General features: G+C 36.6%; 1 protein-coding gene and 1 pseudogene across 2 annotated transcripts; one reads left to right on the top strand and one right to left on the bottom strand.

The window, feature by feature from the left end:
- The first annotated feature begins 251 nt into the window (after nucleotides 1-251).
- LOC126803218 (probable inactive leucine-rich repeat receptor-like protein kinase At3g03770) lies at nucleotides 252-4828 on the top strand (annotated as a pseudogene).
- A 357-nt stretch (nucleotides 4829-5185) lies between these two features.
- Nucleotides 5186-11432, bottom strand: LOC126803215 (phospholipid-transporting ATPase 1). Of its 2 annotated transcripts, XM_050530994.1 has the most exons (8): nucleotides 10852-11037; nucleotides 9608-10741; nucleotides 9201-9507; nucleotides 8319-9027; nucleotides 8112-8235; nucleotides 7793-8012; nucleotides 6850-7308; nucleotides 5186-5839 (listed from the first exon to the last, which is right to left on the bottom strand). In XM_050530994.1, exons 1-8 carry the CDS (start codon nucleotides 10901-10903, stop codon nucleotides 5620-5622), a joined length of 3225 nt encoding a protein of 1074 aa, XP_050386951.1. In that variant the 5' UTR covers nucleotides 10904-11037; the 3' UTR covers nucleotides 5186-5619. The 2 variants fall into 2 exon arrangements, with proteins under 2 accessions (XP_050386951.1, XP_050386949.1); XM_050530992.1 differs by having other exon boundaries at nucleotides 5187-5839; nucleotides 9608-11432.
- Nucleotides 11433-17602: the final 6170 nt, after the last annotated feature.

Here is a 17602-nt window from a genome sequence, read left to right as displayed (position 1 = left end):
GTGTAAGTGCATGAGATAAAGACAGAAAGTAGCAGCAAAATTAAATAGATATCTAGCTAGGTAGGTTGGTGGTAATCTGGTAATCAGCATAATTAGCACATTTTTGAGTAGTTGGGTTCAAAACTTTAATTATTGAAGAGAGAAGCTAGAGTGAATAAGACAATAAAAAAAATTATAGAGATATAATTACATTGGGGAGTACTAAAACTAAGTAATGCAGTTAAAGATGACATCTTTAGTGATCCTCATTCATTCATTCAGTTCTCAAAATTATGCTGCTGGGTATAAGCCAAGAAGAAGAGAGGGTAACATCACAGCAATAGAGCCCTGAACAACTTGTGCTGAAAAGCTTCGACTCTGGTTTGAAGTTTTCTGGGTCATTAATGGGAAAATCTATTTACCCTTCACATCTTCTCTTCTTCCTGTTGGTGCTTTTGCTTTATTTCCATCACTCACAACAATCCCAGTCCCAATGGCAGAGCCTTGTGGAAATCCAGAAGCTTCTAAACTACCCTTCAGCTTTAAGTAGCTTCAAGTACAGCAGGAAAGGTAGAGGCCTGTGCAGCATTGAACCAACCCCATCTTTGACTCAAGCATGTTATCAAGGCATAATAACCCAGCTTCACATCACTGGCAACAGTGAGTTTCCTCCACTGTCTAATGATTTCGCATCTCAGTCTTTCTTTGCAAGCATTTCTCAGTTACAAGGATTGAAAGTTCTCTCTTTAACTTCTCTTGGCTTATGGGGTCAAATACCTCCTACTATTGCTCAGCTATCTTCTCTGGAGATACTCAATGTCAGTACAAACTACTTGAGTGGAAACATCCCTCTTCAAATTTCATCCCTCAGAAACCTTCAGACACTCATACTTGACCACAACAAGTTCACTGGTCAAGTCCCAGCTTGGTTCAGCTCACTGCCAGTCTTGTCTGTTTTGAGTTTGAAGAACAATTCGATTAATGGGTCTCTTCCATATTCTTTCTCATCTTTGCAAACACTTAGAGTAGTCCCCTCTCCCACAACTACTAGTCTGGGGAAGTCCCTGATCTTACCAACTTGACTTGCAAGTTCTTGATTTGGAAGGCAACTATTTCGGGCCACATTTTCCGAGATTGCCTAACAAATTAGTCACACTTGTGCTGAGGAAGAACAAGTTTCGGTTAGGAATCCACACGACATTAGACTCCTCCTCCTGGTTTCAGCTTCAGAAGCTTGACATCTCATTGAATGGATTTGTAGGACCATTTGTGCCATCGTTGTTATCTCTGCCTTCGATTAATTATCTCGACATTGGTGGCAACAAGTTCACTGGAGTACTCCTCAAGAACATGTCTTGCAATCCTGAGCTTGCTTTTGTCAATTTGTCCTCGAATCTCTTGACAGGGGAGTTGCCTTCTTGTCTCAAAAAGAGCAGGACTTCTCTGTTTACACAGAATTGCTTAAGAAATGAAAATCAGGAGCAGCACCCTTCTAATATGTGCCACAATGAAGCTCTGGCTGTACAAATACCGCTTAGTAAGGAAGAGCATCAAAGACATTATGCTAAGCAAGTAATTGCACTAAGTGCAGTGGAGGGTATACTTGGTGGAATTGCTCTTGTTGGTCTAGTTTTCGTGACGGTTAAGCGGTTTTCCGGCTATCAATCTACTAAACGTCCTAAGACAAGGTTCATTACAGACACTGCCTCTACACTCTACAGTGAATACAGCTAAGCTCCTCTCAGATGCAAGTAAGTCCATTTCTCATTCCGTCACTTCATATGTTCAGAGCTCATAGCTTATCTTCTGAATCTGGAGTTCTTAACAGAATTAATATAGAATGAACTTTTCTACGAATTTGAAAGTGGTTTTGCATGAATATTTTTGAGATTTCATATCATGTCCATCCTTGTTAATAGTCTCTTTTTTGCAGAATACATATCAGAAACAATGAAAATGGGCGCTAGCCTTCCTGCTTATAGAACTTTTGCTTTGGATGAGCTCAAGGAAGCTACTGATAACTTTGATGATTCAACACTACTAGGTGATGGTTCAGATGGCCAGGTATGCAAATTCCCTACGAGACAAACGTTTTCAAAGATATGTTCTGAATTCAGTGCTCTCTACTTAATTGAGTCTATCCGTCTTCTACTTCAAGTAGAAATACTCAAGAGTTCTTTTGTGATTGAAGAACTAACCTAAGATTTTACTTCTTTTGATAAAAAAAACAAAAGAAAAAAAGATTTTACTTCTTAGTTCATTGAGGAAATCTGAAGGAACTACACTTCAGTTACAACTCAATCTAATATGAGACACATGCGGAGGTATCGAATGACCAGCGGCAATTAATAGCTATACACTTGACAGAAATTACTCTACTACCTGACAGTTTATACTCCATAGTAGCATCTTCATAAATCCTGCCAAGCATAGAGGTACTAGTAACGGAAGGCGGAGAAAGCTGTCCCTGAACCTCCAAATGATCAGTTTCGATAAGAACTGGACTGCGATTTTTCTTTTTCATAAAACAATCATGAAGGTCCTAATATGCATATTGCATGGTTAATATTAAGCAATGCTTCTTGTTCTTTACAATAATTCATATAAAATTATTATTTTTAATCGCTAAAATAGAATACAGGTTCATATTTTCCAACTGGAACTGCCTCCTAACTTTTGTAGTTTCCGTCCAACAATGACATCAGCTTTATAGAGGGAAACTCCTGGATGGAACACTTGTGGCTATAAGAGGCTTGAAAATGAGAAAGAGGCACAATCCGCAGGTCTATACAGTTGATTGAGCTGATTTCAAAACTGAGACATAGCCATTTGGTTAGCTCTCTTGGACATTGCTTAGAGATCCATCCAGACGATTCAAGTGTCAGTAGACTATTTCTGATATATGAGTTCATCCCAAGTGGGACCTTACGAGGCTGCGTCTCTGGTAAAGTAGCCTTAATCATCACTTCTAACAACAAATGGTACTTCAAAGTCAGTTCATGGTATCATAAATGTGTCCTTACTCTTTATATGCTTAATGCAAGCATATGAGATGTCAACTTACATTCTTCCAATAATCTATAATAAATATTTCTTGGGTTCAACCTATCTAACTTTTCAACATGACTACGATTATGCATACATACAATATAGTTTGAGGGAGAGTCATCTGTTACGTTCTTCCTAAAACTGTTTTCCTTCTTTTTAATTAATAACGGTTTTGCATAGACACAATATTCCTTCAGGATTTTCCCTAACACAGTAACACTTCATTATGCAGAAGCACCTCCAGGAAAAAAACTTTCTTGGGCACAAAGAATAGTAGCTGCAATAGGAGTTGCAAAGGGCATTCAGTTTCTGCATACAGGGATTGTTCCTGGTGTAAAATCAATGAATCTAAAGATCAAAAATGTCCTTATGGATCATGATCTTCACGTTAAAATAAGCAATTATAGCCATGCTCTTTTAGCTGAAAACAGGGGAGTGGTAAGGCATCAAGCTTTACATATGCTTTAGTGAATGAGTTTCCATTTGACCTTGTCCTTCAAGTTAACTTTGTCTTTTATTTCTTCAGATGGGCACTTTAGTTGCTTCTTCCTCTCAAAAAGGAACCTCTCAGGCAAGGTAGTAACATTTTTTGCCAACTTAACTCTAATTAGTTTGCTTCCTTAAAAATATTTAGCATTTTCTACAAATTACTAAATTTAAGGGAATCATTTAATAATTTACCTGACCAGTTGATGTACTTTACGGTCTTTACCTAAAAGAATGTCTGCAACAACAGCCATAGTTAATTGCTGCTTCCTGAGGAATGCAAATGCTCAATATAAGTTCCTCTAACGTCTTTTTGTCAACCGGATATTATTCGCTAAGCCAGTTAATGATCATTACAAACAATGACACTATCATAAAAACATAAGATAGTGGTACATTTAAAATTAGTACAGCATCATTTTTTCAATTCCACGTTTCCCACTCCATTTCAACTATTGGTTTTTGTTAAACCAGATAGTGATGCCTTTGGAAGTAAAGAAAAAAAGATAGTGGTAGATGCTAACAATCTCAGTCATTAGGCCCTGTATTTTTTTATCAACTGTTTCTACATTGATTCACAATACACCGGACCCTCTCTGTCTACTCTGCTAATTTTGAAAGGAATGTCTGAGCTGGTATCATAATTTTCTATGTGCTGTGTTACACGGTGAAACATGAGTGCAAGAACGATGTTTATGACTTTGGAGTAATCTTGCTAGAAATCATTCTGGGGAGGCCCATCATGTTCCAGAATGAAGTGGGTGTCTTGAAAGACCTTGTGGGTGTTTACTATCAGATCAATTGATTCCTTTTTTTGCTCAAACAGTATCCAAATTTTCCTTTTGATGTAAATAAACAGCAATATTTTTTTGGGTTTTGCAGCTATTAGTTAGTTTAACCACTGACGACATAGCTCAAAGAAGCATTGTTGATCCAGCAGTGCACAAGGAATGCTCAGATGAATCATTGAAGACAATGATGGAGATATGTGTGAGGTGTCTGTCCAATGAGCCAACTGAGAGGCCTTCAGTAGAAGATATCCTTTGGAATCTGCAGTTTGCAGCACAACTCCAGGATTCAACATCATCACTAGACTCCCCTATCTCATCATCCCATTCCCAACGAGTCTGGAGTATCTAGATAACTTTAGCTAGACTTCAAATCTATCCCGCCAGGGATTACTTAGCAAATCTATGCAGTAAGTTGTTGTATGTGATCTATCAATAGGATAAAAAATAGATTGTACAAGCTCCAATACAAGTCCATAATGTTTGTTTCTTTTACAGTTTTGTTTCGGTACTGGTATATCTATCGTTTTCTGTTTCGGGGTTAATGATTATATATATATATATATATATATATATATATATATATCTTTATTTAGTTTCTATCATCCCAAATGTACAGTGTATCAGTCGGTCCTTAGGGTTGGTCAAGGTGGAGGATTGCCCATTTGGTTAGAGGAGATGGTCTAGATCAGAAGTTTGATTACTCTACTGTTTACTAAAATAAAAACATACAACAAAGTCCGGTACTCGATGAAAATGTGCTGAAATGATGCAACCCTAATCACCGATGAACTTAACCAGTTATAACTTATAACAGTCGGTATGAGATTCCAGTTCTCGTTAAATTGCTAAATATAAAGGAATAAAGAACCAATTACAGCACTCAAATAGTATAGTATAGAATGAGACTCCAGTTTTCGTTAAATTTTAGGAGATCCAGATTTCCTCTATAATGGCATACAATGCCATGCGACAAACCAGAATCAGACTCATCAAGGGCAGACAGCCAGAAGAAAGTTTTGTTGAAATATCTCTTTACCTGGTTTCAAGTAACGTGTCTAATCATCTCTAATCTTATGGCCAGCTAATTACACTGGATGAATCTTTTTTGATACAAAACTTACAACAAAGGGACACAAAGCATAAGCCTGCTACTCTACATCTATCCTTCGGATAGTAAACAATGAAAATGAGGCAACCAAGAGACATGCTCTGAAGCAGCCTAAAGAATTATATATATTACAAATGACAGAAATAAATAAATAAAATAAAATAAAAAAGAAGGGGGGAGCTAAAAGGAATTGTGTCACCTTAATTGTCAGCTCCTCTGAGTTCCCATGATTGGATCCATTTCTATTTGTACAGGACTTGAAGCCCTTAAATTGCCAAACTTCTCACCCTCTCTTGCAATCTGAACATCACAGGGACTATAGTACTGATACAGATACTTTACACACAAACGAGGAGTGAGTGCTGTGATGATGATTGCAAGCAAACATAACCAAAATGGTCCTGTCTTCATGACATCAAAAATGGCCCTGCAATATTATACAGGAGTTCAAGAGGTTAGAATAACGTATAGCCAAGTTGTCAAGTTCTCTGAGATGAAACAGTGCTAGATGATGCATATATTACATGCATGGTGAAAAACTTATTGAATTTTGAGCACACTCCCAACTGTAATGTAAAGTGCAGGAGGTAATTAAAACATGAAATCCATCATCCAATCTTCTTTCGACTACACATTTCTGTTGGTGCCTGTTCTATGAGACAGTGAGACACCTTAAGTCATCGAGGAGAGAGACTTGCTTAGTGCTCAAGTATTGTCCAATGCAAGTGTTCATGTGGTAAATACATACATGAAAAGATGACAGGTATTTTACGATTTCATCGAGCCTTTGGAAATAAAGTGGTAAGATGCAGAAACCTAGTACGTCACAAGCTGATCAATTGCTATTTTACATGCACGAAAGGCTAAATAACCTAGTATATACATGAATTTTATGTGGCAGAAACATAATCTTATACATGATAGAAATTTCAATGTTAAAGATTTTCTCTACCGACAGCGCAAATTTTGGAAATTCAGCAGTTCAAGGGATGAGCTCTACAGCTTTTCAGCAGCTTAGATTATGGACAGCTTTGACTAGATAGAAGCAACTCACTACCAAACTTTAAAGATAAACTTGTAGATTAACTGATTTTCCATTACTTATGTATATTTATACATATCCATTCAACAAAACATTTATATTTATACATATTAAATATATTATTTATGTTAGACATTATAACAACTTCCATGTAATGTAATATCCACTTTAATAGTATGTTCTCTGGACTATTATCGTGCGCTATTTGCACATTGATTGACTTTAGGAGTTGGAGGCGGCATATAAATCTAAGGCATATGCATTCTGTGACTGAAATACATTATGAATGTTTGCCACAGCAACTTATATACGTCATGCAGTAGTGTAAAATGCATGTCTGTTTGTGCAAAATTCAAATACTTAGAATTTAAACACAACAATATGAGACGACATACCAGTAGCCCACAAGTGAAGGTATAGCATCAATCACAATGACACAAATCCAAGTTGCAACAATAGATCCCCAGATAGCTGCATGCGTAATCCAACTCCACCGAATAACATCCATAGCCAAGTGTAAGTTAACCAATATAACCACCGAAAGAGTCCAAAGATCTCCTATACTTGAGGTATCAATAGTGCTACCCCAGTATGCGAAGAGGGGGATAAAGAACACAGCCACACTTTGCCATACTGTGTCGAACATTGTTAGCCAAAATAATTTCGAGTTATAGCACTCTTGTCTGTGACCAGCTCCATAGAGCTGAGGATATGTTAGAAGGGTCATTCTACTTAGGTCCTTGTCAAGGATCCCAACAACTATTGTAGGTACAGCAGTATAGATTATAGAATACAACATGCTGCTCCATTCAGTGATTGCAGTTGTCAGTGTAAAACAAGTAAAGAGCACATACCTGCATACATCAACATCAAAATATAAGCAGAGTAATAAGAATATTAATAATAATAGTAGTAAAAAGTGGTATCGTACTGATTCTCTTCCACACTTCCTATGATAAGTGTCAAGCGCAAGTCAAACATCAGCAATACCACAGGCAATAAATTTGACATAAAATAGATTCAAATGGGGCATGTCCATTCTTCTAGCTTCTATTCATATGTGTGCATGTGGAATACACTTATATCTTACACATTTGAATCCTCAAATCAGATTATGGGCACCCTAAACCGAGCCAGTAACTTCACTCGATAATTTATGTTTACTTTAAAGAGAATAAGATATAACTAAAGAATAAGTTCGGGCTAAAGTAAAGAAGTGAAATCTGCAGAATCACTACTGACAGTCGTATACTCATCCAACTATGCTAGGTGGAATAATAATGTGAATTTAATAGCATGCATGAATTGAAAATTTGTATTTAATGAAGATTTACTCACCAAAACAAAATAAGAACGAAGACAGCATTCCTATAAAAGTTGTATAATAACATGTAGCCCATTCGCTGGTAATTCCAATGCCCATGCACCAATAAGAGGGGCACTAAGAATCTAAACTGCCCCATTGCAAAATCTGAAGCCATGACAGCTTGTCGACCTTCTTGGCCACTGATTCCAACGCCAACATCAGCCATTTGGATCATTGAAACATCATTTGCACCTAATAATATCACAAAAACGAGTTTCCAACATCAATAAGGACTTTGATAATTGGCAAACAATAAGGACTTTGGTAATTGATAAACAGAATAATAATTACCATCTCCAATGGCAAGTGTCATATCAGTAGTCCTGTTTTTTACAAGGGCAACTATTCCAGCTTTTTGCAGAGGAGCTACTCGACAGCAAAGGACCACAGAACATCTATTTGCTAATTCAAAGAGCTGCAATACAAAATAAAATAAATCAGTTATAGACATCAGAGAGACATTTAGAAAACTAAACTTGTAGGTCGGGAAGCAATTACCTTTTCCTCAAGTTCACTGTCAAGAATATAAACAAGGCTGGTACCATCGATAATTAAAGCCACTGAAGATATAACGTCTCCAGAACTTCCTTGGGTACTGTGTTCAACGCCAGGCACAGTCATTAGCTTCTCAGACATGAGTATGGCATCTTCCAAACTCCTTCTACATGACTCCTTAGAGATGCTGTTAATTAAAACCTGGGTCATTCTCCTTGTAAGAAGCTTTGAGGAATAGCCAATTGATATGGCAGTTTCTTGTTTGTCCCCCGTCAAAACCCACACTTGAACCCCTGCAGTCCTTAGAGAATCTATGCTTTCAGGAACCCCCATTTGCAGTTTGTCTTCAATACCAGAGGCACCTAAAATGATGAGATTGTTCTCTATGTTGCTAGCAACCTTGCGAAGCAGATTAGCTCTGCCAATTAAAGCCGTGCTTGCTGCCTCAAAAGCAGAGTGCCACTGCTCAAATTCTGAAGCAGTCAGTTCTCTCATCCCCACAACAAGTGTTCTTAAACCCAGAGAGGAATAAGCATGAATATGGGATTCTGTTGCACGTATTATGTTCAAGTTCAACTTTTTGTCTGTTACACTGAACATGGTAGTGTCAGCACCTTTTACAAACACTTTCACAGTTTGATCAGGACACCCCAAAATCACCGACATTCTCTTCCGGTCACTATCAAATTCATGCAAACCCAGAACACTGAACCTGCACTGCCATGAGTGGTTAATTACAATGGAGATATAAAAGGGCTTTATTCTCAAAAGGAAGTTTTTAAGTGTCAACTATTTTGCTAAAAAATAGCATTATACAAGGATGCTCTTCCAAAGTCACAAATCCCTGTTATATTTTGATGAGTTTCTTTAAAGATGAGACTGTACCTTTGCCTTTCTCCTTGGATATCAATAGTTATATGACCAGATGTTCTTTCAATAAGCATAAAACCATAGGTGGCAGCGGCATAAACTAATGCCTGTTCATCAGGTGACTCCCCTTGGTAATCAATCAATTTTACATTTTGTTCAGACGAGTCTGTAACAAGAGGCACAATAGTATTACAAGCGGCCAACGCAAGGAAGAATTCGTGTATATGTTTTCCTTCAGTTGTATCTTTTTCACTTCTTAGTAGTTGTAGAAGATCTGGGTCAGCCTTTACCGCCATCTTTGGCCTCAAAATAATTCCATCGACTGATACCAAACAAAGCAAATAAGAAATTGGAATACAGTAAAAGAAACAATAACCACTATAAATAACAACACAGCATAGTCTCAAGAGATTATTTCTTACTTTGAACATTGTGCCCCAGTTGGTTTTTTTCCAAACTGCCTCTACAACCATTATAATCAACTCCCCAAATGCTTGCACATTGAAACTCCATTTTGTTCTCAGTCAGTGTACCAGTTTTGTCGGAGAATACATACTTAATTTGTCCTAAATCTTCATTTATATTCAAAGCTCGGCACTGGAATCTTGCATTGGAAGCCTCATCATACATATGCCCATCTCGTATCATGAAGTAAGCCTGACCGACCCGGACAAGCTCCATAGAAATGTACAAAGAAATGGGAATCATGATCTGAAAAACAATAATAGACATGAGGAACGTGAACACAATTTCTAATCCCCAACCATAATATTTATAATCCTTCACTTCATCTCCAGAGTAATCCTTCTTCCTGTAGAAAAGTATGTCTTCCAAATTATCACTTTCGCGCTTCAACCAAACAGCAGCACACAGAGAGACAGCTGTACACAAGACTGCGAGAAATAGCGAGAGTGTGATGATCTCACGGTTCATACGGGTCTCAAGACGACTCCTCTTGGATGGGGCTCCGGAGCTATTGAGCATAACTTTGGTCTCACGGCCGGCATATACAGCCACCCCTAGAGCCCAATGAGTATTCTTAAGCTCACATCCTCGAAGCACAATGTTGGAGGGACCTAATGACAGTCTTTTTCCATCAATTTCCATGAATGCCTGAAAGCCATATATGTTCCTGTTGGGTCTCTCACACTTGATCATCCCAGTGATCCTGTCCTTCTCGGGCAACTTGGATAGGGTTTCCTGTTTCGCATACCGGGTCTTCAAATTGGACTCTCCATCTAAATTGATAGTCTGCACATAAGCAACACCAGTAGGGTCACTGGTGGACAGCAGAACCATATCACAAGGAATACCCTCATTTGCTTCAATTTTGATGATCTCACCAACTTGTACATCCTTCCATTTCTTCAAGATGAACTGATTGTCAACAAAGACAGATGCGAGACGATTGTTCTCAATGCGGTCGGAGCGATGCCTCCTGTAGTCCTCATAGGCATCCTTAACAGCAGTAACCAACAGAACAAATGCTAATGGCAAAATGGAAACTCCCCGGCCGAAAACAGCGAGCTGGGGCAGCTGATTGAGCACAGCAATGACTAGAAAATAGAGATAGGCTACTCTATGAAACTGTTCAAACAGATTCCTAGGCAAGAAAGTGAAAACTGAGTACTTAGTGGTCCTAATAGAATTGCCAGAAAACTCAAACCTCTCATTGGTGTGGGCAACTTGATTGATATGAATAATCCTGACATCCTCATCGTTCATTTCCTTCTGGGACGCGGCGGCCTCGGATTCAGCTCCTCTGGAGCCATAGCGGATGGACGGCTTGGATTGAATGGAGGAAGAAGAAATGCTGCGTCTTGAACTTGAAGGAGTGGGTTCTTCTTGTGGGCTTTGGGAATAATCCACGGCGGAAGTGGGTTTGGCTGAATCGGGAAATAGAGGGAGAGTAGGGGGGAGGTCGTGGGTGTTGGGTGTTCTCGGTGATGGGATCAGAAGAGGCCTGTTTGAGGTCATGATCGGAGAGCAGGATCAGATCAGAGACAGCGTTCAAGAGTACAACAGCTGAAACAAGAGATGGTCTTGTTACAGACAGGATGAAAAGCTGGGAGTCTCCTTAACGTATGAGGTGGTGAATGAAGAAGGAGAAGAAGCGTGTAATGGAGGAAGTGGAAGGGAATGGGAAATGTAAGAGGTCAAAGGCTTGAATATGATTGGGAGGGTTGAAGACTAACAAAGTAGCAGGGGCCAGAAGAAGAAGTCGTAATGGGGTGGCGTCGGAGACAGCCTTCACATTAATAAAATTCTAAAAATATTGGAATACTAGTCCAGGGAAAGAGAAGGACAGCTGAACCGGAAACGACTGAGGGAGAGAGAGGGAGACTTGTTGCTCTTTCTTTTCAAACCTTCTAGAAGGACTGCTCAGCCTGCTTTTTCTATTGTTTTAGATTTTTTATTTATTTATTTAAAATAATTTTGAAGGTGTTTAATTAAATACACGCCTTGAATTTAAGTCTTTGTTAAAAAGCAATAATATTTAAATTCCAATAATACTTATACTAGAGACATAATAGAGAGAAAGAAATAATATTTCTAAAAGTTAATAGATAGTAGATAACAAAAAAATAATAATTAGAACAAGATTGAGAACAGGGGTGGATACGCAGACTTGAAAACCGAAAAAAAAACATATCCAAACCCAAATCGAATCTGTAAAACTAAAAACAAAATAAAAAACGAACCGAAATAAAAAAAAACCGATTCAGTTTGGATTTTTTGGTTCAATATATGGGAATAGACAAATACTGACCAAAACAAGCTAAGACATTAACAACAAAATTAGCTTCGCTAAAGATGTGAGTAAACTTGATGTCTTCAAAGTTCAAACTCCTTCACAAGATGCTTGATATCTTCAAGGATTGAAATAAGCCACCAAGGGGGGCTGACTGTATTGAACGAGGGTGAAATCGAAGGTGTTCGGGAGTTGAGTTACTCATAAACGTTTTTGTGAGAGGTCAAGAGTTGACTTTTAGCTCATTGGGTTTCTCAAGCTAAAATGTTAGCCTTCACTCTTCTCTCCTAAACAAGTTTCTTCTTTATTAAAGTAATTCAACTTTGGATCCACATCAAAACATTTCTTTCACCCCTGAAAATTTCAAGGTAAATACAACTTACATCTTTATAATCTTTTGCCTCTTTAGATCTATCAAAGTGCATAGCTAAGGATAAAATGAAAAAAAAAACCATGTTTTTGTAAGAGATATATTTTCGTATTTTATACCATCTGAGTTTGTCCAAGTTAACAATAACATTAAATTCCTCATAAAAAATGCTTCAATTTAGGCTTTGAATCACTCAAAAATGTTAAGAAATAGAGAAGTTATGGCTAATCAAAGTTATAGTTAATAAACTCACTAAAAATCTTTTGTAACACTCACAACTTTAAAAACCCATATCTCACTCATTTCTTAACCAATCTCCACAAACTTTATATCAAATTAATGTATAAGACCTCTAATTTTAATTTGGAAAGTTTAAGAAGATATAATAATAAATGTTACAAGTAGAATATGTAGACATCTAAGATGATAACTTGATGATCGGTTTCTGCACTACTACTGTGTTTGAACTTTTTGGACTCAATGATTTTGAACTGGACTATATGACTTATCTTATTGGATTCTTTACAAAAAATCCTTGAACATGGTCTCCTCACTTGTCTAATTTGGACGTTTATTGATTGAGTTATCGATTCGGAAAGTTGACGGACTTTGACACTATTATTTGAATGACAATTGCTACTTTGGACAAAGACTTTCCTTATTATGGGAGAAATGACTACTAATCATTTGACTACTAACTAATATTATCTAATTAATTTTAATTTAAAGTACATTTACTTTATTTGCACATTTATTTTCAAGTTTATTAACTTGTTTATTTCATATATACATTGAGTTATTGATAAGTATTTATATCTTGGTGTAAGATTATATATATTTTTTAGGATTTAAATATTGACGTTATTGAGTTGGAGGTGTGAAGCCGGGTGATTAGTACTACCCCGTACATAAGTGAATTGCTGGTAAAATTATTTTATGCTTTGTGAGTTAGCCTTGGGTCATAGTCCCTACAGATAGTGCACTATTATACTCATAGGAGAATTGACCTTGAACATACATACTTTGGTGTTGGCCTCGGTATGTTGAGGTTTATCCGTGTTTTGGGTAAATGTGAACCCTAACATGTGATTTTGTGATTAATTACCAGTTTTCTTGAAAATTCACACAATTGATTGAATATATTGATGCTGATATGTATATCAATACGCATAAGTAAGAATTCGTGTAACCAAATACACTTGGTTGTTCATATTTGAATTTCTCATTTGCCAAATTATTATAAGAATGTATTATGTACTTATTGGGTCTGTGTTACTCATGATGCTACACAATCTTATTTTCAGGTAATGAGTAGATGCTTGGGGAATGTGATGAATCTACTAAATAAAATGATGGTTTTTCTTCACTTATTATTTCAAGACAATAAATGTGAGACTCATGTATTTTCGCTAGATTTCAGTATTTTTAAATCCGCTGCATTGTAAAATAACTCTAATTTTGTTTCCTAATAAAAGTATTATTCAGACATATATTTCTATAAGTTTTATTGATGAAATTTTATTGGTTTTAAGGTCACACCACTAATTCGGGAACCATATTTCCAAATAATAGTGGTATCGGATTTGGGGGCATGACAAGCACGATGACTCCAGATGTTGAGATTGGACTAGATATTTTACAAGTGTTGTTTTTGTGCAGGTAGGATTGACTACTTTCAAGGGAGACTATAACAAAATTTTGGTATGGCTCATAAGATAGTGGTCCTCGCACGACTTACATATTAGGTTAATATTTGGGTGGGTCGTGTCAAACTATTAGCAAAGAGATCATACATCTTTTGAAAAAAAATCATCAGCAAGCTAAATTCCAAGATTGAATAGAAATAGGATATTTAAAGAAAAGATGAGTCACATTTTCTTCATCCAAATTACAAAGGGGGTAAAGATTGGTGGAAACAACACTGAAACGGTGCAATCTATCCCTTGTCTTCAGCCTATTCCTAAGGAGAAGCCACGCAAAAAAAAATTATTTTAGGAGCAATATCGTAATACCCCGAAAATTAATATTACATTTTCCAAGTGTTTTTGAAGATTAGTAATTTGGTGATGGTCCGATTTTATCGTACGAGGGTGAAATCGAAAGTGTTTTTAGAGATTATTAATTTGAAAAAATCTATAAATCATAAAAGAGAAACAGCCACACCTTTTTTCGCGGTACTGTTCATCATCTTCCCCAAAACTTCATCAAACTTCCTTTCCTCTGTTCTCTTTCATCCGGCCACCAAATAAAGCGTCGTTTATCCCATTAGTTTCATCTCTCTCTTATCTTTCTATTGGTACTAAACTTGAGCTATGTTGGCAATTGAGTAAAGAGTAACAAAGCTCACAAGTTGCTGCAGCAATAGGCGTCAGAGTTGTGGGCATTTTGGTGAGTCTGGGGCTCAAAGCTACCATCAATCGACCACCTTCACCCCTTGGATCACATCTGCACGAGTGGGGAAGTCGAAAGGAGCTACATCTAAGGAAGCTACTGTTGCATCTACAGGAAGAGTTGCAGCTGTGTTCCGGCAGTCCTCCAGCCATTATGATGGCCATTTCGGGTAAAGAGCTCCTTCCCTTCACTAGTTTTGTAGGTTAAATGAGTTTATGGCAGTATGAGTACAAAGTTTGAGGTGTTGGGGGTGATTTGAGGTGGTGATTGGCGGGCAGCAGTGCCACTGTTTTTGATGTAAATTCAATTGAGTTTTGAAGTGTAGGAGATGATTTGAAGTGGTGTTGAGCTGGCAGCAAGTGCTACTGTTTTGAATGCTAATTTGGTTGAGTTTTGAGATTTAAATTTATGTTTTGTTCAGTGTTGTTAGATAGGTAGAGCTATGACAACTTTTTTAGTAAACCAAGTGAAGATTTGTTAGTGATAAGTTGAGATCATTTGGTTGTGATCGTCGGATTATGTATAAATGAGCTTGGCATGATTTTGGCATTAGGATAGAGGAGATGGTTCTGGTGCAGTTAGGAATTTGGCAATTACTTGAGAATTCGTTTTGGTTGAGTTTATTGTGGTTTATTTATTACTAACTGAAGCTTATGTCACTTAGGTGATTGACGAAGCAAGTGAGAGAGCCTCACTTGACATTGTAGAAGTTGCAAAGCGGGAGATAAGGTGAGTAAACCTCACTTGATAAAAATTTAATTTGAGTTGTTAACATAATCCATATATCATTAAACTTTTATAAATGATTCTAAAAATATGTTTTGGTTTTAAATAACATGAACATGATCATCAACGGTTCATGGGTAAGTAAATGATATTGTTATAAATGATTTTAAAGGGTTTCGGTGAAAATGGACTATGGTTAATGTTGAGAATGAAATTGGTTTGTGCTTGTGGTTATTGATATAACATAGTATAGTTTATTTGCATATGTATATTTAATGGTAATAACAATATACGTATACACATTGCTATATTATATTATATATGGTTATCATTGTGTATTTTGGGTTAATTGAATGTGGTTATTTGATAATGTGGCGGAAGGGACCGGAATGAAGAAAATGTACATTCCGGTAGAAGTGTTGTTTCTTTGTGATATTCTGTTTTTTTTTTTTGCATTAGTGGCGGCCTAAATGACGTTAGGCAAATGTTGGAACCACACCTTAGCCGGGTGTGGGGATTATTAGTTAAAGCTCTAGTATTTATTGTCAATTTATTCATGGGGGTGATGATATGGTCACTGTAACCTCAGGAATATAATTTTGTGATTTGAATAAATATTTTTTTCATTTTGTTGTTGTTGGTTCTAGTGTTTATGAGGGACTAGAGCCAATGGTTGTGTGTTGCATTTGTGTCTTGAATGTTGGGTTGAGTTGTTAAATTCTTCTTATCTTCTTTCCTTTTTATGCAAGTGATCTCTTGAACTAAACTATATGTAGGGATTACACTAATCTTATTTGCTTTCACTTCTGAATTCTTTAACTATGCTTTTATGTAGGAATCACTAATTTTTAACTTGTATTTTGTGTGAGTGCATTTTGTGGAATTAAGTGAGGTTGCTAATATTGAAGAATTATAAGGATGAGTTCTTGAATCAGGTTTACTCATACGAGCTTTATAAACTTACTGGTTTTGTTCTTTACAACCCGGTGTACCAATCCATGGTGTAGGGTTATATATGCAAGTGGGGGTTTTCAGGTTCGCAACATAATATGTTAGAGATGTTGAGTTAGAGGTAGGAGTTTTGTAATTCTTGTACTATTTGTAGTAAGTCTCTTAAGAGTGCTTAAATTTACTTGCTGCTCAATTTTGTACCACTATGTGAGTGCATTATTTGATTTTGATTCAGGGTGTGACAAATATCAAGTTTCTAAATCTTTTTGAGCAAGAGAGTCATAGAAGGAGCCTGATTTTTCATGCTTAAATCAAGTAGAAGATTTTATAGAAAAAAACCATTCACAGAGGGACAAAAGCATCTTGTTGGGAACTAGAAGGAATTGAAATGCCACAGATTTGGTCCACAATATTGTTATCAAGGAACTGAGAAAGAAGAGCGTTGTTCCAGTGGCCATTACAAATTAAATGACCTTTGCAACACTCTTGAAAAGAATTTTTTCAAAAATACTCTTTAAAAGAAAAAGAAAAAGAACCCACCAACACTTTACTGCAAATTTCATTCAGGTCTCATTGATCTGACTTGAGAACACATCATTTTCTTTTATTGTTTTTTTTTGTCAAACAATTTTTCATCAAATTTAGAAAGTACATCTTATCCTAGGTTTTAGTTATTTATTTTCGATGGATTTTGTGAGTTTGAATTCAAGTACCCTTGTATGGAAAGCGTATGTGTGGGATTCAAAAATTACATGATGGGAGATTTATAGAAGAGAGATAGAGTTTGTGTGTTTATGTTGTGAAATTCTAATTATAACTCACAAGCGCACGAATCATCGTAAGTATAATATGCAAATACAAGGTCATTCCAACTAGAGATTGAGAATCGATTTAATCCTAACTTAATTGATCTAAACTAATAACATAGATTTTGGGTTTTCAAATAACAAATAATACGAGAGTTAAAGGAAGAAACAAACAAGATGAAATCTAGGGTATCAGAATCAACTACTAACAATCATATATATGTATCAATGCAACTAATGGATTCTTTCATCTCTCTAGATGACAACTTACGTATCTAAGTCCAGGTACATCACTTATACCATAATTTTCTTAAGTTTATGATACTTTCCCTCTCGGGTAAAGGTCGTATATCCTAACTATGCAGTCTATCATTCTCGGGTATAAATTTAACATGCATGACTCATTACGTTCTAGAAAACA

Source organism: Argentina anserina, chromosome 7 (genome assembly GCF_933775445.1).
Source record: "Argentina anserina chromosome 7, drPotAnse1.1, whole genome shotgun sequence".
Classification (NCBI taxonomy): domain Eukaryota; kingdom Viridiplantae; phylum Streptophyta; class Magnoliopsida; order Rosales; family Rosaceae; genus Argentina; species Argentina anserina.
This window is presented reverse-complemented; position numbering and strand designations above follow the sequence as displayed.